A 24,801-nucleotide genomic window follows, 5' to 3' on the forward strand; every position below is an offset into this window, starting at 1 on the left:
CATTGTGGATTTGCAGTGTTACAGTTACATACATGTACGTGTGATGTGGACGCGTTCCTCCCCAGGCCACGCTGCAGGTGGGGGGCCACGGCGAGCGACTCCATCAGTGTAAAGAAGTGACCCTCACCACCTTCAAGTCCATCCCCATGCAGGTGGACGGTGAGCCTTGCAAACTGGCGCCATCGATCATCCACATCAGCCTGAGGAACCAGGCCAACATGGTGGAGAAGGCCAAGAGGAGGATCTCCATGCCCCATCTGAACGAGTGAGGCCAATCAGTTAGCTCCTCCGCCAAGGATGACCAAACTGCTGTAACTAAATGGCATCACTTTAAAACAAATTTAAAATAACTTGGAATTGACAAAAAAATCCTGTTTAGATTTCACAAGAGGAAAGCTTTGATCACAGTAGCAACAAGCTAACTTTTTCCTCTACGCATCTCTCTTGTTTGTACGTTCAACTTCATGTAAACTTTCTCCGTTTTGTGTCCAGTCAGCAGCCGGTTCCAGAGAAGCTGCAGATTCAAGTGAACAGGATCAGCATGGCAGCGTATGAGGCTCTGCATTATGAAAAGGACCAGCTGAAGGAAGCCTGTAAGTCAGCAAGGAGTTCACTGTTCAAAGTCAGTCTGTCTGTCCATGTGGGGAAAAACATCAGCACAGGTCACCTTTCCTAAGTCAATAAAAAATATCACCTTCATACTGACAGGTTCCCTACTCAATGTATTGCATCCACTTTGTACTCATATATATTTATAAAACTACAGCCCCAAATCAGAAAACGTTGGAATGGTATAGACAATGAAAAGTACAAAAATAAATTAGAAATGCAAGGATTCTTACACTTTGTTTGCAGACCGTATGAACTCAAGACATTTCATGTTTTAATCAACTTAATTTGTTAATATACAAATAATGACTGTTTATGAGTAAAAGATGGTACTTTCCACCTCATGAAATATTCCTTCCATTGAAAGAAATGGAAAAAAAAAAATGTAGTATTTGTGTTTATATTACAGCAAAATAGATCCTTGTCATTTGTTATTTTATAAATGTATAAACAACAGAAAGGGACTTACATTTTGGTGTTCGTCACTGGTGCTTCGATGTCAACAGTCCAACATGAACTCTAAATAGGAGTCGAAGATTGTGTCTTGAGTGACACTATTTTAAAACATTTCAACAATTTCCTTGCACATTTGTTGACAGTCTGGAGATCCTCTGCCTGTCTTTGCTCCTCAGACTCAAGCCTTTTGTGTTCGGTGCTTTTGCACCAAATCTTGATTACTTTACCTGTAGATATCACCTGTTTGAAATAACATTAAACTTTTTTAACCTCATTAGTCACCATAAATTGCCCCAGCCCAACTTTTTTTTTGGGAATTTCTTACAGGCCTTAAATGGAGAAATGGATGTATACTGACAAATGAATATTTGAAATGACTGAACATGAAATATTTTTGGATTATACTGTCTGCAGTGAAATAGCAGTCAGAGTGCATGTAGGGTTAATTGCTGTTTTTTTTTTTTTTAAGTTTGCATTTTCCATACGTCACAACTTTTTCTGATTTAGTGTTGTAATAAAAATACATATTCATATTAAAGATGTATATTAAACCCTCTGAAAAATACAGATTTAAATCTTATTAGATAGCAATTACAAGATATTTTAAAAATTGCACATGAAAAAAATTTATGATTGGATTCTTTTTTCTCAACAGCACACTGTGTTTTTGCACCTTCTTGTCAGTGACACGTATTGACCGTGTATCAGTACTTTCATAAAGAAACCTCACAGTTTTCGATACTCTGCTGACACGTCCGGAATGAAATTTTACTAGTGTAGCATTGATCTAAAGATCAGTGTCAATTTAATCATCACTGTTTCTGCAGCCACGCCGCTGGGAACCATAACCATCCCCGGAGAAAGCGACCTGGAGACATGCCGCCTCCTCATCGAGCGCCTGCAGGACAGCGTGGACCAGGTGTGTGTGTGTATGTGTGAGTGGCAGGTGTAATAACATAGATTCAACATCAGAGAAGGGAAACAGGCTGTGTGGTTGGTCAAACATCTTCAGTCTGAACTGTGCAACCTCCAGCTGCAGGACTTCAGTTGATTGGATGTATACAGAAAGCTAGAGCTTATGAAATGTAGTCTGACTGTAGTCCATCGTAAATCCAGCTGTTTATTGCCTAAAATGTGGAGCTGCATCACCTTCACAAGTCAAAAGAGAGGCTTTATTGATACTGAGCTGTTACCATCCCGCTTCTTTCTTCCTGCTCTCTCAGAATGGTGATGAGATGAAGGGAGACTGTCCGTCCACTCAGAAACTTTCCAAAAAGTGGTGTTTCCTTGACTGTAAGTACAAGCTCCTTTTTATTGTGGACTCTGCTTCATAGACAAAGCCCTGATTCTCGTCTTTCAGGTACAACCGCTGACCGCTTCTACAGGATAGACCGAGCTCAGGTATGGTGATGAAATTAAAAGAATAACATTTTAGCTAATTTTATGTTCATAATTTTATGAATGATAAATATTTAACATTTGAGTTGACAGTGCCTGTACTGGTCTACGTATAACCCGCGTTTGGAGAACCTGACTGCAGAGCTTTCTTCGTCTTTTTCCAGGAACATCTGCACTACGTGACTGACATCTCTCAGGAGGAGCTGTAACATCTTGGACCCGGAGATGGTCGTCAAGGAAACGGTCGGCACTTCTCCCGGGATGCCTGACCTGGTGGATCCTGAGGAGCACCAGGATGAGCAGTTTGCCTTTCCCTCCTCTCTAACCACCTCAACCACACCGAGGTGAGGCCAGAGCAGGAACCACTTAACTACAAAAGTGCAACTTCTGCTGCTGTCAGAGCGTTTTGTCAGAATCTTTACTCCTGGAACAGTGAGACGGCAAAAGAATAAATAAAAGTAACATAAAATCAGTCCAGTTCCTTCCTTAGTGGAATTAGCATGCCTTCCTGTGTCTGTGTGGAATTCCTATTGGAATTCCAGTTTTCTTCAACCATCAAAATATCCTGGTTAGTTTAGCATCACATTAACCTGCAAACTGTGCATGCTGGAGTTCATATTCTGAAGACATCCAGAACAGATACTCAATTGTGGCTTGAGAGTTTTTGCTAGTTTCTTCAGTGTCAATGTAATATCAATATAGTGTCAGAGTCTCCAGTGTCAATATAATATCAATATATTGTGATATTGCAATTATAATATTGCACTTGTGCCATTTGACATTAATGAAGTTAAAATTAAGTCATCATCATCAGCTGATACTCACTAGCAAGCAAGAATGTTAACCAAAGAATTAATTGTTAAAATTGTCATGTCAGAGTTTTTAAGTGAATGAAAAGCACTATTCAGAAACCACAAATTGTCCCGTGTAAAGTGGGGTGAGATGAAACCTGTTTGATGCATTCCATCCAGAAGCTCCTTTTGTGTTCCACTTTTGTCATTGTTTTGTCTTAAAGAGCAGGAATAACTACATTGTTTGAGGCACATGCCATATTTGTCACAAAAATGTCTATACTTAAAGGTGCTATGAATTATCTGCCACTTGAGGGTAGAAACAAAGTTTTCCTCCTCAGCCACTCCCCCAACCTGAAAACAAATAGATTGGTCAATGGTTGAAACAGGCGATGGGTCAGGGTACACCAGGAAATTAGAAAATAATAATAATAATAACAGTTTATATGTGGGAATTAGAAAACAGACTAACCAGTGGATCAGGCAGGGGGTCAAAACAGAGGAGGGAATCACATAGGAAGTCCAGAAGATGACAGGCTAAACTTGAGAAACATAGGATAGCAGCATGGGTTGGTAACTGTAGATCAAACACAAGGAATGAACACGAGGGAGCAAGCATAGAAGTGAGACAATCTGGCACTGGTGTGATGGTCTGTGGACAGTTACATAGTGCATAAAACAATCAATGCGGAAACCACAATGTACCTGAACTCGTACGGCCAAGTGACAGGAAGTAAAGCCACTGAAAATAAGAGTGCAAAGAAACCAACACGGAGGAGGATTCACACACACACACACAGAGAGAGAGGGAGGGAGAGGGAGGGGAGAGAGAGAGAGAGAGAAATTAACAGGAAGGTGAAACTCTAGAAATCGCAAGGAATTGGTTAGAAGTTTTACACAAGGATAGTCAAAGAATCATATGAGCAAAAAAAAACTGACACCAGAAATGTGAACCGTGACAGTTTGTAGTTGCTCAAGGCTCAAAACAAGGAGTGAAGATATTGCTTTAAAAAAATTGCAGACATCATTCGTTCAGTTTTAGGCTTACAGTATGTAAATCAATCAAAATTTACTATTGTGTGTCTTAAAGTGCTTCATTGCGTTCATTACGTAGAGGCACACACGCTGAGTACCTATATGGAATTTTGGTTATTGTAGTGAAATCCCTAATCAAGCACCTTTCCAAATCACATCTTCTCCTTTTGTCTGTCTGTCAGCAGGGGGAGAGAGCTCCAGAGGAAGAGGAACTCTAGTGACAGTTCGGTGACCGACACTCTGTCCCAGGAATCTCCGAAGACCGTCCTCTGCAGGTAACAACACACACTCACATTCTTAACTCCACCAAGGAGATCATGTTTGTGTTCTTGTCTGTTTGTCATCAGCACTATGCAAAAACACATGGTTCATTTTTATGATATTCTGCACAGGTTGTGGGCATTGGGACAAAAAATAACCCATTAAATTTAGGTCATCAAGCACTTACTACGGTTATTATGGCAATGCCTCGGTAGAGGCTCTTTCTGGTGAAAGAACACGGGGGCAACAAAAGGGACACACTTCATGATTAAAAGCAGATTTGTTTGATAACAAGAAGCCAATTTTAAAATAAAACATGTAAGTAGCTCCATTATGTGCTGTTTTTTTTTGGACGCAGTGGATAGGCAAAACTACTGCACTACTGTTGCATGTGTGAGCTTACTGTTAGTGTGCACATATGTGTGATGCCATCATGTTGTGTGTGCTCATATTGCCTGTTACCGTGTTGTATTGGTTATTGTGTGTTTTCGCATGCTGTTAGCTTCTGCAGACAAAGGCAGGTAAAGATTTCAGCTTCTTTAAACATGACGGAGCTGCTGCTGCGTCACTGAAACAATAAGACGAGTTCTCAGGGATTTACACCGAAAAACAGATTACAGTGCCAACGCGTCAGGCTCAGCTAAACCACAGTCGGACCTCTGGTGCAAGCAGTCCACAAATACTGATCTCATCCAGGGATCACCAATCCTGAAGATCACATGACCTGCGTGTTTTTAGCCACAGCTAAATTACTCAGAGATGTGCTCAGCCAATCAAGAGCATGAAAGCACCAGAGGTAATTAACCAGCTGTGAATTGAGCAGGTAGATGTGGGAAACATAGCATGAAGGAGCTCTGCAGGATCAGGGTTCGAGACCCCTGATCTGGATGAGCAGCGGTTATTCACCCTTTGTGATCTAGTCAAATCGGTGAGTGAGTGAACAAATGTACGTCACATCAGTTTAAGAATGCTGCAGTGATTCTGTGCAATTAACTTGAAACGAGTGCTGCCCAGACGGTGAAATATGAAAACTCCTAAAAATGATCACAGCTGTACCAAACATTTTTAAAACACAGCAGTGGGTCTTAGACCTGCATTTAAAGTTCTAAAATTAAAGGCGTTGTAAATGTGGTTCAGGAGTCATACTAAAATTCCATAAAGTTTCACAATTCTGCACCTGTGCAAGTAGAAAGTGCTCATTTCAAAGTAAAATTCAGGCCTGAAATTGTTTGAGTTCTGTAACATAAGTCGCAGAAGGCCATATCTCAGCTGTGCTTGGTGTGAGACACGCCCACAGGTCCACAGTCAGTCCAACATTCTCATGCTGTCTGTGAGTGAGTGAGAAAATACATTTAAAGTGACACGTTCAGAAAGCGATCCTCTCTTAGTGCTACTTGTTTTCACATGCACCAAAACCTAGTGACTGATGCAAGTTTCCTAAAAAGGGTGTAAACCTCAAACACATGCAGTAGTGGGCACAGTTCTGCTAATCCGCTAATTATCAAAGCTAATGTTTTCATGAGCGGATTAGCTTTTTGAGATAACTTTGAAAGCCATCAGCGGACCAATTAGCTTCTGATAAATTTCTGATAAATTTACATTTGTGATGTCTGAAATCAAAGGTTTTAGTGCTTGCCTGTTCCATGTTTTGTAGCAGACAGACAGCTGTGAGAGGTATAGCTCTATCCTCTGCAGGCAGAGGCAAATTATTTTAGGGGTTTATCGGTTTAGCTTTATAAAAGATAACTTTTCAGTCAGCAGATTAACTGTTATCGAAGCTAACTTTTTGGTTAGCTGTGCCCACCACTGAACACATGGATAAATGCTCGTGATGTTGTATTTTTCATGTTACTTTCCCCCAAATTTATCTATGCTCCACCTGCATCGGATGCATGCACACCTGCCCCACGGTTTGAGAACTGCTGTTCAAGGATCTTCCATATCTGGGTTAGGGTGAGAGCTCAGGTTTAAGAGATCACGTGGGTTTAAAGGTCAGAGTGAAGCGTGAAGGAGCAGCAGCTGCTACACTGTGTTACTGCGGGTACCGTGTGCTGAAGTTGGTACTGATCCATGTTGTCCTTGCTGTGTCTGTGATTCAAAGGAGAGGGGCAAAGATTCTGAATGTGCACCGCTCCAATACAACCCTTCCTGATTTCAGCCCCATGATTAGGTAGGACCTCATCTGTGTGTGAGCCAGTCGTCTGTTGCTGTTGGTGTTTTTGTCCCTGTGGTCGTCTTTCTGTGTTAAACCTTACAGGAAGCTTGAAGAAGACACAACAATCTGACTTTCGTAGCAATTTTAGGGAAAACTCACATTAAGAGAAAGAAATGGAAAGAGCCATATTGTATGAGAAAACTAACAAATAAAAAATGGAGATTTATTTTGGCTGTAATTTTTTTGAAATGACTGTCACAGTCGGACCCTCATTACTAAAGAGCTGCATATCACATTCCAACACCTGACAGGGACGCTAATAATCCATCATAAAGTGAAGTATTTGACATTTTGTCACCTTTTGTTTTTTTCCTGTTCCTGCAGCTCTACCTCACGTGACACAGCACAAGGTAAAGGGTTTCTTCTTCACTTTGTGTAATGTCCCATATACTCATCCCGCCACTATCTACAGACTGTATATGTGTGTGTGTGTGTGTGTGTCTGATATTTTATAGTTGTTTGGTGTTTCTGTTTGTATATTAATAACAATGAAGTGATTTTTATTGGAAACACGACTCCATAATGGCTCAGTCACACCTGGAAAAACAGTAGTGAGAGACAGCAGCACAACCGTGTGCAGTCACCTTGCTTTCACATTCCAACCACAAATGCTTGAAATGGGCATGTCAAAGATGACGACCAGGTCTGCCGCCATCTGCAGTCAGTTGCACAGTCACACAGTGATAAACAGCCGTTAAATGGCATCGCCTGCTATAAATGTAAACTGGGGCCAAAAGGGAAATTAGATACGCAGTAATACAACAAATGACTGTAACATCGTTTCTGTAACAGTGCAGATTTGTTGCTGTCTGTGGCACAGAACTGACTCTGACCAGCCGCACATACTGTAGCAAAAACAGCGCAGGATTTACTTTACTGTTATTATTGCTACTTGGGTAATACAGTCTTCGGTTGATTCAGCAACATTTGGGTCAAAAACAGGTGTGGTCACTCACCTTAGGGCCCCTTCACACGTAGTGCGAATTTGGTTGTTTTGCGCATAAAAAGCGCATGAAGCAGGAATCGTGTGCAAAAACGTGTAAAATTGTAGCTGCCTCATCGTACACCTGTTGCTACAACTATTTGCACACACCAGCAGCTGAATGACAGAGTGGGCGCTGTGCGAACCCATCGAACCCTCTCGTGGCAGGTGTCGGCCAAATTCCAGGTGACACACACAAACATCTAAAGCCCCTTTCACACCGGGCCTGGTTCGAGTTGCTTCATGTGGTGTCATGACGAAGCAGGAATGTCTGTGCACTCTGATTTCTCTTCTAGTTTGTATTTGTTCTTGTGCATGGCTGCAGGTCTGTGCTCTGATTTCTGTTATAGTTTATCTTTCTTCCTTTGACCGTGAAGCTGCGTGCGTGCGCACGTGCGAACGAACCGTCCGTGAGTAAATGTGGAGATGTCTGGAGTTATACTTGATGTGGACATGTCCTGTCTCTGGCAATCAGTCTGTGAGCAGGACTTATGTCATTTTTTGTCCTTTATTTAACACAATTATGAGAGTGTGTGAGGGTTAGGGTTTAGGGTTAGGGTTAGTTTTGCCCTGACTTATGTTGAAACCACTTCCTTTCTGCTTCCTGTGCTTGATGCAGCCAGCCAGTTTTTTTCCTTTAATTGTTCATGTGCGTGCGCAAACATATCGTCCATGAGTGGACTGGAGATGTCCAGACTTTTACTGGATGTGGACATGTCCTGTCTCTGGCAGTCAGTCTGTGAGCAGGACCTTTATGGACTTTATTTAAACACAGTTGTGAGAGAACTTCAGAGCGAGGAGCTGCAGCAGCAGCCAGGCTGAGCATTTTTTTTTTCTGTGCTTTTTGAGCGTGTAGTTTTACTGCATTGTGTACACGTTACAAAAACGATCCTGCGTGATTTATACTTCGGGAACAATGGAACACAGTAGGAATCATAAATTGACATCAGGTAACGTTGTACTGTGAGTGTGTGGCTTCCAGTCACGTTGAGTACCGTTGCTTTGCCCTGACTTGCGTTGAAACCACTTCCTTTCTGTGTCCTGTGCTTGATGCAGAAAAAATTAAACATGTTTAATTTTTGGCGTCTGATTCGCTTCGTCCTTTGCGTCCGTCACGGTGTTCTGGCATTGAGGTACATCATCTCGGCACTAGGTTGCATCCACGTGACGTCGTCATGACGCCACACAATGCAACTCAAAGTGGGCCCAGTGTGAAAGGGGCTTAACATCGCTTGTTTGGCACTTAGAAAATGTGTGACCATTCCCACTATTAACATGACAACAGTCAGGAGACAATCATTGTCGAGCTGGATGTGAAATTTGTCTAAGTGCCCCATGACTGTGAAGTTGCACGTGGCGTGGCTCCCCCGACAACACGTGTACCACCAACTGATTCCAGTGTGTCTGCAATGTGTCTGCCAGTTATTTGCAGTTATTTGCAACCACTGTCAATCTGTCAGACAGGGAGCACTATTCAGACTGCACAGGATTTTCTTAAAAAGAAGACCTTAGAGTTCAGCTACAATTTGCCTGAAGGTACATCTCAAATCAAATCAATTTTATTTATATAGCGCCAAATCACAGCAAACAGTCGCCCCAAGGCACTTTATATTGTAAGGCAAAAGCCATACAATAATTACAGAAAAACCCCAACAGTCAAAATGACCCCCTATGAGCAAGCACTTGGCGACAGTGGGAAGGAAAACTCCCTTTTAACAGGAAGAAACCTCCAGCAGAGCCAGGCTCAGGGAGGGGCAGTCTTCTGCTGGGACTGGTTGGGGCTGAGGGGAGAGAATCAGGAAAAACACATGCTGTAGAAGAGAGCAGAGATCAATCACTAATGATTAAAAGCAGAGTGGTGCATACAGAGCAAAAAGAGGTGAATAAAAAGAAACACTGGGTGCATCATGGGAACCCCCCAGCAGTCAAAGTCTATAGCAGCATAACTAAGGAATGGTTCAGGGTCACCTGATCCAGCCCTAACTATAAGCTTTTTCAAAAAGGAAAGTTTTAAGCTTAATCTTAAAAGTAGAGAGGGTGTCTGTCTCCCTAATCCGAATTGGGAGCTGGTTCCACAGGAGAGGAGCCTGAAAGCTGAAGGCTCTGCCTCCCATTCTACTCTTACAAACCCTAGGAACTACAACTAAGCCTGCAATCTGAGAGCGAAGTGCTCTATTGGGGTGATATGGTACTATGAGGTCCCTAAGATAAGATGGGACCTGATTATTCAAAACCTTATAAGTAAGAAGAAGAATTTTAAATTCTATTCTGGAATTAACAGGAAGCCAATGAAGAGAGGCCAATATGGGTGAAATATGCTCTCTCCTTCTAGTCCCTGTCAGTACTCTAGCTGCAGCATTTTGAATTAACTGAAGGCTACATCTGAGACGCAAGCCTAGATTTGATGTTTTGGTGAAAGAAAATCCTCCTCTATACCACTTTATCATGAAGCTGTATAACTGCGGATACAAAATGCAAAACATGCACTATGCACAATTTCTCCAGTCACAGCCAGAGAAGCCTATAACTTCTTCTGAGTTGTCTGGGTGCCTTGGTGGCTTTCATCACTCAGTTTTTGAGAACGGTCTCCTCCATCCAGATTTACCATAGAGTGTCATACTGTTTGTATTTCTTCATATTTGATGTAAATAAAGTTCAAAACGCATTCAGTGACTTGGAAATGTTCATGTATCCATCCCCTGACTTGTGTGAAGAAACTGGCAATAAAAGAGATTATTTACAGGTATTATACTAAAGTGTCTCAATACTTTTGGAGGGCACGGTATACAGAGGAGCAGTTAGTCACAGGACGATGGCTGGTTGTTCTTTTCATAATCTCTGCATAACATTTGTAGATGTGACTGAACTGCTCTGTATCTGCAGTCTGTTGTAGTACTGACATCTGGACCTCTGTGTTTGACAGAGTCAGAGTTGGTCAACTGTGTCAAGACTGAAGACCTGAGCAGAGTGAGTCTATAACCATGTGGTGACTGTGGTGTTATTTGGTGCTGATATGAATATCATGACATTTTATAACTAATCCACAAAAACCCAAAAGTCTTCGTTAAGTGTTCGTTCTTGGACACTGCCCACTGTGGTTTTCTGTGTTTGCCTGCAGCTAATGGAGCTCCACCAGCAGGGAGCAGACATTTTACTACAGGACAGTGCAGGCTGCACGCTGCTGCACCACGCTGTGGAGACCGGCAACAAGGATATAGTCAAGTACCTCATCGATAATGGTGAGAGCATGTTTTCTCCATTCACAAAACATTGACTTACATCAGAGTTTGGCAAGCGATGGACAGAAGAATAAACCCCGAAATATCTCTTTCTTAGGTCAGATGCAGAAATTTGATACAGTTACATAGTTTGAAACATTACTTGAAAGCCTTTCAGAATTAAAAATGATCATTATTTATAAGAGCAGGTGTAGATTGTGGACAGGTTGTTCATTTTGGAAGATTTGTTCCTGTTTGTTTTCCTAAAGAAAGGCTTCAGCTACTTTCTGCCTGATTCTTAAGAAGGTGCACTTGGAGGGTGCATACCTCCAGGGGAATTAGAATCTGATCAAGTTAAGGATGAGAAATTACAGTTGTACATTGTCATACTGGTGTTGTGCCGTGATGGAATGAGGCTATTGCATCACACTAGTCAGTGGTTTTAAGCTGGACAGTGGTTGGGCAGCACAGTGGCTTAGGGTTAGCACTGTTGCCTCACACCAATAGGTCATGGGTTCGATGCCCACCTGTGGCCTTTAGCAGACCTTTAATGAGCCTTTCATTGGATTCAGGTGTGTTGGAGCAGGGAGACAACTAAGAGTGTCAGGAATGTGGCTCTCGAGGACCGAACTTGGCCACCCCTGAGCTAGATGAATCCCAACTATTACTATTACATCAGTCACAGGAGGGTAATTCAAATTCTGATTGGTCTCTGTTAGATATTTGTCATATCATATTATTTAGGGGAGGTGATGGCTGTGCGGTTAAGTGGTTAAGAACGCTCTGCAGCAGGTTTTCATCCAGGATGTCTCTGTACATTGCTGCATTCATCTTTCCCTCAATCCTGACTAGTCTCCCAGTTAATGCCACTGAAAAACATCTGGAAGGTTCTCCTCTCTCCACAGAGGAATGCTGGAGTTCTGCCAGAGTGACCATTGGGTTCTTGGACTCCAATTAAGCTGCAGAAACATACCAAGGATGGTCAGTGGAAATAGGATGCACCTGAGCTCAGTTTTGAGCTTCATGGCAAAGGCTGTGAATATTTATGTACATGTGATTTCTTAGATTTGGTTTCTTTATACATTTGAAAAAAAATCTCAAGAAAACGTTTTGACATTGTTATTATGGGGTATTGTCTGAGGTTAAAAAAAAATAAAAATAAAAAAATTCATCCATTGTGGAATAAGGCTGGAACATAACAAAATATGGAAAACTAAAGCCCGGTGAATGCTTTCTGGGTACACTGTATCTTTACAGATGGGAGGAAGCCAGAACACCTGGAGGGAACCCATATACGAGGGCTGTCAATAAAGTAACGGTCCTTTTTATTTTTTTCAAAAACTACATGGATTTCATTCATATGTTTTTACGTCAGACATGCTTGAACCCTCGTGCGCATGCGTGAGTTTTTCCACGCCTGTCGGTGACGTCATTCGCCTGTGAGCACTCCTTGTGGGAGGAGTCGTCCAGCCCCTCGTCGGAATTCCTTTGTCTGAGAAGTTGCTGAGAGACTGGCGCTTTGTTTGATCAAAAATTTTTTCTAAACCTGTGAGACACATCGAAGTGGACACGGTTCGAAAAATTAAGCTGGTTTTCAGTGAAAATTTTAACGGCTGATGAGAGATTTTGAGGTGATTCTGTCGCTTTAAGGACTTTTCACGGTGCGAGACGTCGTGCAGCGCTCTCAGGCGGCGTCATCAGCCTGTTCAAGCTGAAAACCTCCACATTTCAGGCTCTATTGATCCAGGACGTCGTGAGAGAACAGAGAAGTTTCAGAAGAAGTCGGTTTCAGCATTTTATCCGGATATTCCACTGTTAAAGGAGGTTTTTTAATGAAAGACGTGCGGACGGGTCCGCGCGTCGGGACGCAGCAGACGCGGTGCGGCGGCACAGGAAAAACACCTCCGTGTTGATAACCATTTGTAAAATCCAGGCGGCTTTTGATGGCTTTCAGTGGAGTGAGTATATGAGAAATTGTTTAACAGGCAGGACATGTTCCAACTTGTCCTTAAGGCTTTCAACAGAGGTGTTTTTCCTGTGGCGGAGCGTCGCGGCGGCTGCGTCCCGACGCGCGGACCCCTCCGCACGTCTTTCATTAAAAAAATCTCCTTTAACAGTGGAATATCCGGATAAAATGCTGAAACCGACTTCTTCTGAAACTTCTCTGTTCTCTCACGACGTCCTGGATCAATAGAGCCTGAAATGTGGAGGTTTTCAGCTTGAACAGGCTGATGACGCCGCCTGAGAGCGCTGCATGACGTCTCGCACCGTGAAAAGTCCTTAAAGCGACAGTATCACCTCAAAATCTCTCATCAGCCGTTAAAATTTTCACTGAAAACCAGCTTAATTTTTCGAACCGTGTCCACTTCGATGTGTCTCACAGGTTTAGAAAAAATTTTGATCAAACAAAGCGCCAGTCTCTCAGCAACTTCTCAGACAAAGGAATTCCGACGAGGGGCTGGACGACTCCTCCCACAAGGAGTACTCACAGGCGAATGACGTCACCGACAGGCGTGGAAAAACTCACGCATGCGCACGAGGGTTCAAGCATGTCTGACGTAAAAACATATGAATGAAATCCATATAGTTTTTGAAAAAAATAAAAAGGACCGTTACTTTATTGACAGCCCTCGTATATCCCTGATATATATGTTTTAACCTATCTTTATTCTTGGAAAGTGAGAGGATGCTTGCGGATTGGAGGAGAAATATACTGGTTCCAATTTTCAAGAGTAAGCATAATGTGCAGAGCTGCACTAACTACAGAGGTGTAGAGTTGTTCAGTCACAACATGTTATGGGGAAGAGTAGTGGAAATTAGGGTGAGAAAAGAGATAAAGATTTGCAAGCAGCCATATGGTTTCATGGCAAGAAAGAGTACTACAGATGGAGTATGGAGAAGGACAGAAGGGGATGCATTGTGTGTTTGTGAATCTAGAGAAAACTTGTGAAGAGATGAAAAGAGATGAGTTGTGGTATTGTATGAGAGGTCTGGAGTGGCAGAGAGGTCTGTGAGGGTGGTGCAGGATATCTGTAAGGACAATGTGACAACAATGAGATGTGCAGTAGGAAGGATAGATGCATTCAAGGTGGAGATGGGATTACATCAAGGGCAAGCTTTGAGCCCTTTCTTGTTGGTAATAGTCCTATTTGCACAGAATATGAGTTTGCAGATGACACTGATCTGTAGTGAGAGCAGAGAATATGTTGGGACAAGCACGGAGAAGTGGAGACCTTCTCTGGAGAGAAGGGGAATGAAAGTCCGTAGAAGCAAGATGAGACGGAGTACATGTGTATGTCAGTCTGACAGAGCTTGGTGGAATAGGCGGTTACAAAGAGTAGAGGTAGTTAAGATAGATGGATGTAAATATATAAGGTCAACACTTCAAAGTAATGGAGAGTATAATACAGACGTGAAGAGAGTGTAGGCAGGTTGTAGTGGGTGGAGAAAGGTGGCAGTAGGTGACATCAGTAGTGTGATCAGCTATGTTGTACCGCTTAGACACACTAACGAAAAAGCAGGAACCAGAGCTGGAGGTGGCACAGCTGAACATGCTATGATTTTCTTTGGGAGTGATGAGGATGGACAGCATTAGGAAAAACATATCAGTGGAACAGCTCAGGTTTGGACACAAAGTCGGAGCGGTGAGATTGAGATGGTTTGGACATGTACAGAGGAGGGACACAAGGTATATAGGGAGAACAGTGTTGAGGATGGAGCCACCAGGCAGGAGGAGAAGAGGGAGGTCAAAGAGGAGGTTTACAGATGTACTGAGGGAGGATATGCAGGTGATTTGTGTGTCAGAGGAAGCTGCAGAGGACAGGGTGAGATGGAGACAGATGATCTGCTGTGGCGACTCCTAATGGAAGCATCTGGAAAACCATGAACTTCCTGGTTCCACCCATTTCTCCAAGTCATTGATCAGTTTTCACTTTCTTCTCTGTAAACTCTGTTTTTTCTTTTTATCTTTTTGCATTCAGTGCCCACATCTCATTTGGATGTAACAGAAAAAGAGACGTAAGTGAAATTCTGCATCTTTTTTTATAATTTTGTCTTCTGACCCAAGAAGCCAGAAGACATTCATCTCCATATCAGCTGTTGTGGAGATTTGAAAGCTGAATGTTTTGTGTGTTTTATGTTGTAGAGGAGAGACGGTGCTCCACAAAGCAGCCTCCTGCTGTCAGAGGACTATCTGTCACTTCCTGGTGGAGGCTGGTGCATCGCTAATGAAGACCGATCTTCAGGTAAACATGATGCGATCAGTCAAGTCAAACCTCTGCACAACACATTCAGCCAATCACAAGAAGTCTCGCATCAGTTTTATTTTTGTTAATGTGCTGCAGAAAATAACTAACAAAAGAATTCCATATTCAGCTGTTGGGAAGTCAGACATAATAGAAAACCAGAATGAGAAGTAAGTCTGCCATGAGGTCCATCAGGTCGGGTCCTATCCCTGGATTCCATTGCCTGAAGTAGATGAGAGTTTATGTAATTAGCAATGGAACAAAAGTTAACCCAAAGAACCGGCTTGAGTTCCTGAAGAAGCCTTTTTGGAAAAATATGTAACAACATAAATCCTCTGCTTGCTGAAATAATCTGTCTTTAATCATTGTTCAACCTGAAAAGGGGCTAATTTTCCTGAAATTTTTTAATATTTTTAAATATATGTTATTATTTTTATATGTATTACTACTCGGAGGTGCCAATCCTTCCAACTCTTAAACAGGTGAATAAAATGTTTTTTGCTAAAGTCCCTTTCACACCGGGTCTGCCTCAAGTTGCTTCATGTGGCATCATGACGACACTCTGATTTCTCTCCTAGTTTATATTTGTTCTTGTGCTGACCTGCAGGTCTGCGCTCTGATTTCTATTATAGCTTATCTTTCTTCCTTTGACCGCAAGCTGCATTCGCGCGCGTGCAGTGAACCGTCCGTGAGTAAATGTGGAGATATCTGGAGTTGTGGACATGTCCTGTCTCTGGCAATCAGTCTGTGAGCAGGACTTATGTCCTTTTTTTGTCCTTTTATTTAACACAATTATGAGAGAGTTTGAGGGGAGAGCGAGGAACTGCCTGCAGCCAGCCAGTTTTTTTTTTTATTGTTCACATGTGCGTCTGCAAACGAATTGTCTGTGACTGGACTGGAGATGTCCGGACGTTTTACTGGATGTGGACATGTCCTGTCTCTGGCAATTAGTCTGAGAGGAGCAATTAGAGGGTCTCTCTGAGGGTCTCTCAGAGTCTCTGGCAATTAGAGGGAGGACCTGCAGCTCTTTGAGCGTGTAGTTTCACTGCATTGTGTACATGCTATAAAAACAATCCTGCGTGATTTATACTTCTGGAAGAATGGAACACAGCAGGAATCATAAATTGGCATTGGGTAATGTTGTATTGTGAGGGTGTGGCTTCTAGTCACGTTGAGTACCATTGCTTTGCCCTGACTTATGTTGAAACCACTTCCGTTCTGCGTCCTGTACTTGATGCAGAAAAAAATTTAACATGTTTGAGGGATGACAGTGAACACGCTGTCTGAATGCCTTAGACATGATCAGCAATGCAAGGATGTTGTTTTAAGTATGAATTATAACTGCCACAAACCTTCAGTATGAATTGACAAAGACTGAAGTGAAGCTGTGTTTCAAATCTGGCCCATTCAGAAAGTTGTTTATTTTTTTATAACCACAGCAAATATTCTGATCCCAGGCAGTGTTGGGTATGTAGAGTCCAACACCAAGGAGAAGCTTTGCTCCAAATTTCAAAACCTCCACATCACAGACACACCGGATATCACCTGGAGTTACGTCGTACCCACACCATCCTACAGGGGGCGTTTCCTCACCATTCCTGGTTGGAGTTTCAACCTTGAGACAAACACAGCATGTGTTTACACTTTTGGTTTGTTTGTGTTTGTTGACAAAACACACTGTCCCTCTTTGATATGAGGGACTAACCCAAACCTGCTGCTTTGTTTGTTTGTTTATTTGTTTGTTATTTAGGCGATGCTAATGAGGTTATGATTTGATCCACGTCTCACTCAAAAACTCATGAAACAGCATTCATAAACACGGTGAAAGGGTTTTGGTGTGGATTAACAAAGGAGCAGAGTTTGTTCTTGTGGGATGAGACCTGTGTGCGTTGGTGGTGGAAGGCTCTCGAACGTGTGTCGTCCTTGTTGGGTGATGGCTTGGATCTGTAAAGCGGCTGCTTCCTCTCTCTGGTGTTCTCATGCACAGTGCTCGCCACCAGCCTGCACCGTCCCACCGCATTTTAAATGGATCTCCACATGATTTGACCCACTTCTATAAAGTGATTAATCTTGTGTGTCATTGAGAACCGAAGCACCACAGGATCCCCGGCCTCGCTCCGACGCACACAATAGCTGTGGCTCACCGTTACCATGGTGAAGCCGATGGTAACAGGAAGCAGCCCGTAATCTGAGTGTGTCCCCCCCCCCCCCCCCTCTCCAGCAATGAAAAGAGTTCATGTGTTATTTAGTGTGTCCAGTGTTGGTGTGGTGCCGAGCTTCACTTCATTATTAGAAAAGCGCTGAAGCTTCCTGTCTTTCCTTCTCTGCTCCTCACAGTCTTACTCTGTCTCTCCATTCATCCGTCCATACCATCTAAAGTCAGACAACACTCCAGTCACAATTGATCATCATTATTATGAAACTTGCTATGTCATAGAAGTTAGAGACATTGTTAGCATCAAGCTGATATTTTAAAAATAGGTTTCTTTATACAAGATTTTAAAGATGTTTGTTCATCTGATACTGAAAACAAAACTGTAGTGTTTTTTTTTTTGTTTTTTGGTTTTTTTTACCGTTTTATGGTGGAACTGAAATAATGCAATCAACCTGTAAATGTAAACAGACTGCATTTATATACCGCTTTTCCATCTTCATCAGACACTCAAAGCGCTCTACACATCAATGCCTCACATTCACCCCGATGTCAGGCTGCTGCCATGCAAGGCGCCCACTACACACCGGGCGCAACTAGGGGATTAAGGACCTTGCCCAAGGGCCCTTAGTGATTTTCCGGTCAGGCTGGGATTTGAACCCAGGATCCTCTGGTCCAAAGCCCAAGGCTTAACCACTAGACCATCACCTCCTCGGTACTTGTGTCAACTTTCAACTTGAATTCAAGTTCTTTAATACTGCGTTTACACATAGGCATGATGCGTTACGAATGTCATATTTCCGTCATTTGTGACATTCGTAATGTGACTTAATGCTCTGAATAGAGTTCTTAACAGTGCGTGTCAGTTTGTGATATCCGTGGAGCATATCCGTGGAGACTGCCAAAAAATCTTCCACGAATGTCACGAATCACCCTCAGTTCGTGGAGTTCACAACTGAGCGTGTCGATACGTGTTGATTAGTGGTGATTTGCAATAGACCGTGACAGCATTCGTAGTGTATTCTTGATGGTTCTTGGAGCCCAAACTGTCACAAATCGACACAGGGCTGTCAAGAACTGATACGAATTGGCACACGCTTTCACGTGATGATTCTCAATGATGCGCGAGTGATTTGTGCCATTAATCGTAACATGTGGTAACAGGTCGCAAGAGTTCGTGACGGCACGTGACACTTCGGCCCAAATATGACCCTTGGTTGTGAATTTAGATTCATGGCATTCGTGACTTATTGTCGTGAAAATGCAGCACAACAAAAGCATCACATAAACCACTTAGGAATCATGAACTGACATGAACTGATATTTTTTTAATATTCAGTGCATCCATGTTCAGAGCCTATAAGTAAATGGACAAACAAAATCTAAGTATTATTGTTAATATAAATCATCACTTTCACAGCCTGATAGGAAGACAAGTCAGAGGATGGATACAGTGGGGTAAAAAAGTATTTAGTCAGTCTCCTGATTGTGCAAGTTCTCTGATTTAGAAAGATGAGATCAGTCTGTAATTTTCATTGTAGGTACACTCTATGAGAGACAAAATGAGAAAAAAAATTCCAGGAAATCACATTGTAGGATTTTTAAAGAATTTATTTGTAAATTATGGTGGAAAATAAGCATTTGGTCACCCACAAACAAGCAAGATTTCTGGCTCTCATCGACCTGTAACTTCTTCTTTAAGAGGCTCTTCTGTCCTCCACCTGTTACCTGCATTAATGGCACCTTTTTGAAGTTGTTATCTGTATAAAAGACACCTGTCCACAACCTCAAACAGTCAGACTCCAAACTCAACCATGGCGAAGACCAAAGAGCTGTCGAAGGACACCAGGAAGAAAATTGTAGATGTGCACCAGGCTGGGAAGTGTGATTCCACAGTTGTCAAGCAGGTTGGTGTGAATAAATCAACTCTGGGAGCAATTGTAAGAAAATGGAAGACATACAACACCATTGATAATCACCCTTGATCTGTGGCTCCACACAGTGTCATCTCGTGGGGTCAAAATGATCATGGAAACGGTGAACAAAAATCCCAGAACTACATGGAGGGACCTGATGAATGACCTGCAGAGAGCTTTGACCAAAGTAACAAAGGCTACACACTACACAGAGAGGGACTCAAATCCTGCAGTGCCAGGCGTGTCCCCCTGCTTAAGCCAGTACGTGTCCAGGCCATCTGAAGTTTGCCAGAGAGCATATGGCTGATCCAGAAGTGGATTGGGAGAATATCATGTGGTCAGATGAAACCAAAATAGAACATTTTTGTAAAAACTCAACTTGTCATGTTTGGAGGAAGACGAATGCTGAGTTGCATCCCAAGAACACCATATCTACTGTGAAGCATGGGAGTGGAAACATCAATCAATCAATCAATCAACTTTTTTCTTATATAGCGCCAAATCACAACAAACAGTTGCCCCAAGGCGCTCAATGCTTTGGGGTTGTTTTTCTGCAAAGGGGACAGGACAACTGATCCGTGTTAAGGGAACAATGAACGTGGCCATGTATCGTGAGATTTTAAGCCAAAACCTCCTTCCATCAGTGAGGGCATTGAAGATGCAACGTGACTGGGTCTTCCAGCATGACAGTGATCCCAAACACACTGCTCGGTGGTAAAGTCCTACTCAAATGGAGTTAGATCTTTCATTACAGTTAATGAGAAATGGGAGTGAAAACAAGTGTTTTATTGAGTACACTCATAGAGGGGTGCAGCTTAGGTAAACTTTCCATAACAATTATACATTTTGTGCTGAAAGCATCAAATTTGGCACAGATGTAGCCAAAGATATTTAAAACTGGATGTTGAGCCATTGTGAAGTTTCATTATGGTTGGCACGGCAACCATTTTTCAAGATGAATATTGAAAAATGCTCCAATCGTATTGAAAATTACACCACATTATTTCTCTGGTCATAAAGATTGCAAAAAGGTATAGTTTGGACTATCTACAAGTGAGTGTTATGGAGTTATGTTGGAAAAACAGGACAATGATGACAAAGATCAATTCCAGTTTGTACAGGGGTCAAAAGTCAGTTACTCCAATTTTGGTAAAAAGTGATACAAATTCTTGGTTTAGTTAATAGGGTTTGAAAAAGGAATAGTTTGCACCATCTGTCATGCTTTATCACGTTATGGGGTAACATACGCGTATGTCATAAAATCCAATGGGTGTCAACCTTGTTTGGCCTTTACTTTGGAGACCAAACATTCAACAATGTTAACCTGTTCCATGTATTTATTTTTCACAAAACACACAATTGTAAATAATCAGTTCTATTTATGCGGCCCATCCAACCTGATGGAGCTTGAGAGGTGCTGCAAAGAGGAATGCGCAAAACTGCCAAAAGATAGGTGCAGCAAGCTTACGGCATCATATTCAAGAAGACTTGAGGCTGTAATTTGTTGGGAAGGTGTCGTAGCACGGACCCACAACAGGGGGCGCAAAGGAACGGACAATGAATAAGCCAATAAGTAACAATTTAATGTTGTGACAACACACAACTAAATTCACACAAAATATAAATAGACAATTAACACCAGGTGACGTGTGGGCAGGCTCGAAGATAGAAGACCCCCGACGAGAGATGAGCCGCGTCCCACACGGCTTCCACCACCAACGGCCTGAAGAACACCGGAGCCGCCAAGTCCCGAGTCCCCAGGTGGCCTCTGTCTTCGGCTGTCGACCCTGGTACTGCTGGCAGAAACAAAGACAGGATGGATGAGTGTGAATTCGCACACTCAGTAATCCCACAGTCTGTACACAGTTAGGAGGGAGAACCTCCACCTCCAAGTAGGAACACACTAGCAGCTCCTGTTACCACTTATCTGATTGGAGTGTGAAGCGAAGCCGTCGCTGATCACACCAAACGCCAATCCCACAGATAAGGCAGACACCACAGGATAACGGCTGCAAAAGAAGTTCAGATTAATACTCAACGATTTAAGTCAGCAGAGAAAATTACCTCTTCGGTAGTTGATTTCTCGGCGGGGAGGTGGAGTTGCAGTCCGGCTTATGTAGGTGGTGTGATGAGTGACAGCTGGTGTGATGAGTGACAGCTGTCACTTCTTCTGGGTCTGGCGCCCTCTCGTGCTTGGAGCCCGCACTCCAAGCAGGGCGCCCTCTGGTGGTGGTGGGCCAGCAGTACCTCCTCTTCAGCGGCCCACATAACAGTAATTGCTGCTATAAGTGCATCAACAAAGTACTGAACAAAGGATGTGAATACTTATGTACATGGGATTCCTTACTTTATTTTTAATAAATTTCCCCCTCCAAAAAACTTTTTTCATGTTGTCATTAGGGGGTGTTGTGAGTACAATTTTGAGGGGAAAAAATGAATTTATTCAATTTTTTAAATCAGGCTGTAACATAACAAAATATGGAAAAAGTGAAGCACTGTGAATACTTTCTGGATGTACTGTAGTTGGCTGTACTCAACCAGACAGAGATTCATGGTGTTTATGCTGCAGAAATTGTCAATCTTGAAATGAAACACAATATTCTAATATCTTGTAATATGTGGATTTTGTTTTGTTTTTGGTTTCTCAGTTTTATTTATTTGCGTTTCTTTTTGAGTAGTAGGTTGTAGTAATAATAACAATAATAATAATAATAAAAGTGCTTTTCAGCAGGAGTGGTGGCCAAGTGGTTCATGCGCTTGGTTTCAGTTCAGAAGGCTCCGGGTTCAAATCCCACTCCTGCCACATTTCTCCATGTAATGTGGAGTTGCGTCAGGAAGGGCATCCGGCGTAAAACCTGTGCCAATTCAACATGCAGATCCACCTTGGATTTGCTGTGGCGACCCTGAGTGCAAACAAGGGAGCAGCCGAAGGGACTTACTTACTAATAAAAGTGCTTTTCAGTTTGTTTAGCATGCTAACATACTAATTGCCTTTCTGTCAGGGTGAGACACCTAAACAATGTGCTGAGAAGGCTGATGACCAGGAACTGGCTGCCTACCTGGAGAACCGGCAACATTATCAGATGATCCAGCGAGAAGACCAGGAGACGGCTGTGTGACCACGTCTGTCCGAACCTGCCTGACCGTCTTTGTTTTCAGTTTAGTTGCGTATGTCCCACAATGACTTTGAAGAGAAACAACACCTTTGTAATTAAAGTATCAGGCAGGTTGATGAAGTCGAGTGATTGCTCCCCTGCTGTGAGGAGGAAGGGAGGAGAAAAAGGAAACTGTTGGATCCCATTGTAAGTGTATGGCATTTACTTTTTGCCCCACCTTCTCTAAATGACTAAAAAACAAGAGTAAATCAAGAGCAAAACGGTTTGTGGGTGCCTAAGGACATCTGTGTCTGCTACTCGGGTCCAAGCTCCAGAACATAGAAGTGAGCAGACACTTTGGGAGAATTTTAACTGCTTTGAGGCCAGAAAGATGCTGTTCAGTGATGACGTGTCAGCGTTTTTACCTCTTCCCCCATTTGTAGATAAAGTGCTGTTGGACTGAAGATCGGCTGCTTTGACCAAACGATGACTGCAACGATAAATGATCATACAGGAGCTTAAAGAACTTTTTTTTGTTTGTTTTGCCAGCTCACAGAGATAAACTCGAAAATATGTTTTCTGTCAGGCTTATAGTGACCTTGTGGATGTATTTGTTTGCTCAAAATTAATTGCTCAAATGTCACATATTTAAATTACTTACCAATGAATTTAGCTATTTATAATTTATTTTTAGGTGTGAAACTTGCTTGTGAACAAAAACAGTGAAGCAAATATTTTGGCGTCTGCAGTTTCTCGCAATGTTCTGGTTTCACTTTTAGATTTCAGTCACAGCTTTCAGTATAGATCTACATAGACTGTTTTTCTTTCGTTTTGTTAAACATAGTTTTCTGTTAATTGTACAGAAAAGTGCTTAAGGAGTTGCTTTAATTGTGATGCGTGTCTACTGTGTAAATAGATGAACTGTGTGGTCGGCTTACCAGTGTTGGAAGTTAAAGCCACATTCTGCCAAAGCATTTGAATGTCTTTAAAAATATGACTTACAGCTGGATAACTTGTATGGTTTGATCATTTCTGACCTGTAATAAAAGCACATTTAACTAGTCTCTCTGAAGAAATTAAACAGGTAAAAACAAGAAGCTTTATTTGAATGGAGCACATGCACTAAAACTGGGATTTATGTAATAATTTGTTGTGTACAGCTGTGACCTTTACCAGGAAATGTTTTATTAGTTTTAGACATAGTAATCTTCTCTTTTGTCACTCATTTGTTTGGTTGTAGTAGGATTTTTCACTGTTGAACAGTTGGAGTGATTCATTGACTTTGTGCCGCGCCTTGTGAATATTTTGCCACCACAAGGTTAAATTATTTTGGAAAATCAGAAACTGGGAAGAGGCTCAAACATATACCTGATTAAATAGCAGAATCCAGTATTTGTTTGCAACCTAGCTCGTCAATCTCATTTTGAAGCTATAACCGTGCCTGTAGGTCAGCTAAATTTGGCTAACTCAGAGGCGGAAAAACAATATCAACAGCAGCATGGTGCGCCAAAACCAGCATAACATGACGACATGTTTGGTGATTTGCTAGCTTTAATTTTTGGCTTTAATTGGCTGTCAAAACAGAGGCACCACTGTCCACTCAGTGTCCCCATGTTGGTTTGATCAGTTTTGTGTAAACCGTAAGTGTCTGAATGAAGTAGGACTTGAGTTTGGGCCTGCGGGCCACATTTTACCCCCACTCCCTTTGTTTTGACCCACTGTGGCAACTGACAAACTCTCTGCAAATTAATAAATTAATGTTAAAAAAATTAAAGTGTTCATTCATTAAGGGTCATAGGGGGAGGGGGGTGGCAGTCATATTGTATCATTCATACACCTGTGGTCTGTTTAAAGTTTCCAATTCACCTAGCCTGCATGTCTTTGGATGTGGGAAGAAACTCCACACAGAAGGGAACAGGTGGGAAGCGATCCCAGGACCTTCTTGCTGTGAGGCAACAGTGTTAACCACTAAGCCACCGTGGTGCCAAGTTAAAGAGTAGTGCTTGAATTATTTTGCACTTTTATCCCCGTCACACATACACCGATTGAGGCTGGATGGCGCCGGAATTACACATCCGGCCTCAATGGGGAAGTATTGAGGTGCGGTCTGAAGACGGACGGACGGAAGTCTCTAAGCAGTCTACATAGTTGGTCCCATTCACTCAGCTGTCCTGAGTGTGTTGCACAGTTCAAAATACTGTTGGCACTGTCGAGATGGGACGCACATCTGACGGCGGTCTATGTGCAGTTCGTGTCATCTGATCACAATCTACACTCAAAAATATAAACGTAACACTTTTGGTTTTGCTCCCATTTTGTATGAGATGAACTCAAAGATCTAAAACTTTTTCCACATACACAATATCACCATTTCCCTCAAATATTGTTCACAAACCAGTCTAAATCTGTGATAGTGATTATTTCTCCTT

At 42.3% G+C, this 24,801-nt stretch overlaps 1 protein-coding gene across 1 annotated transcript in view; it reads left to right on the forward strand.

Annotated features, from left to right (window-relative positions):
• Nucleotides 1–24,138, forward strand: part of dgkzb (diacylglycerol kinase, zeta b) — a 154,933-nt gene extending 130,795 nt beyond the window's left edge. The window contains exons 30-35 of the mRNA XM_034175777.1: nt 5,984–5,996; nt 10,671–10,714; nt 10,866–10,986; nt 14,946–14,982; nt 15,110–15,209; nt 22,280–24,138. Coding sequence (XP_034031668.1) covers nt 5,984–5,996; nt 10,671–10,714; nt 10,866–10,986; nt 14,946–14,982; nt 15,110–15,209; nt 22,280–22,396 — 432 coding nt within the window. The 3' untranslated portion in view covers nt 22,397–24,138. The remainder of the gene's footprint in view (nt 1–5,983; nt 5,997–10,670; nt 10,715–10,865; nt 10,987–14,945; nt 14,983–15,109; nt 15,210–22,279) is intronic.
• Nucleotides 24,139–24,801: the final 663 nt, after the last annotated feature.

Source organism: Thalassophryne amazonica, chromosome 8 (genome assembly GCF_902500255.1).
Source record: "Thalassophryne amazonica chromosome 8, fThaAma1.1, whole genome shotgun sequence".
Classification (NCBI taxonomy): domain Eukaryota; kingdom Metazoa; phylum Chordata; class Actinopteri; order Batrachoidiformes; family Batrachoididae; genus Thalassophryne; species Thalassophryne amazonica.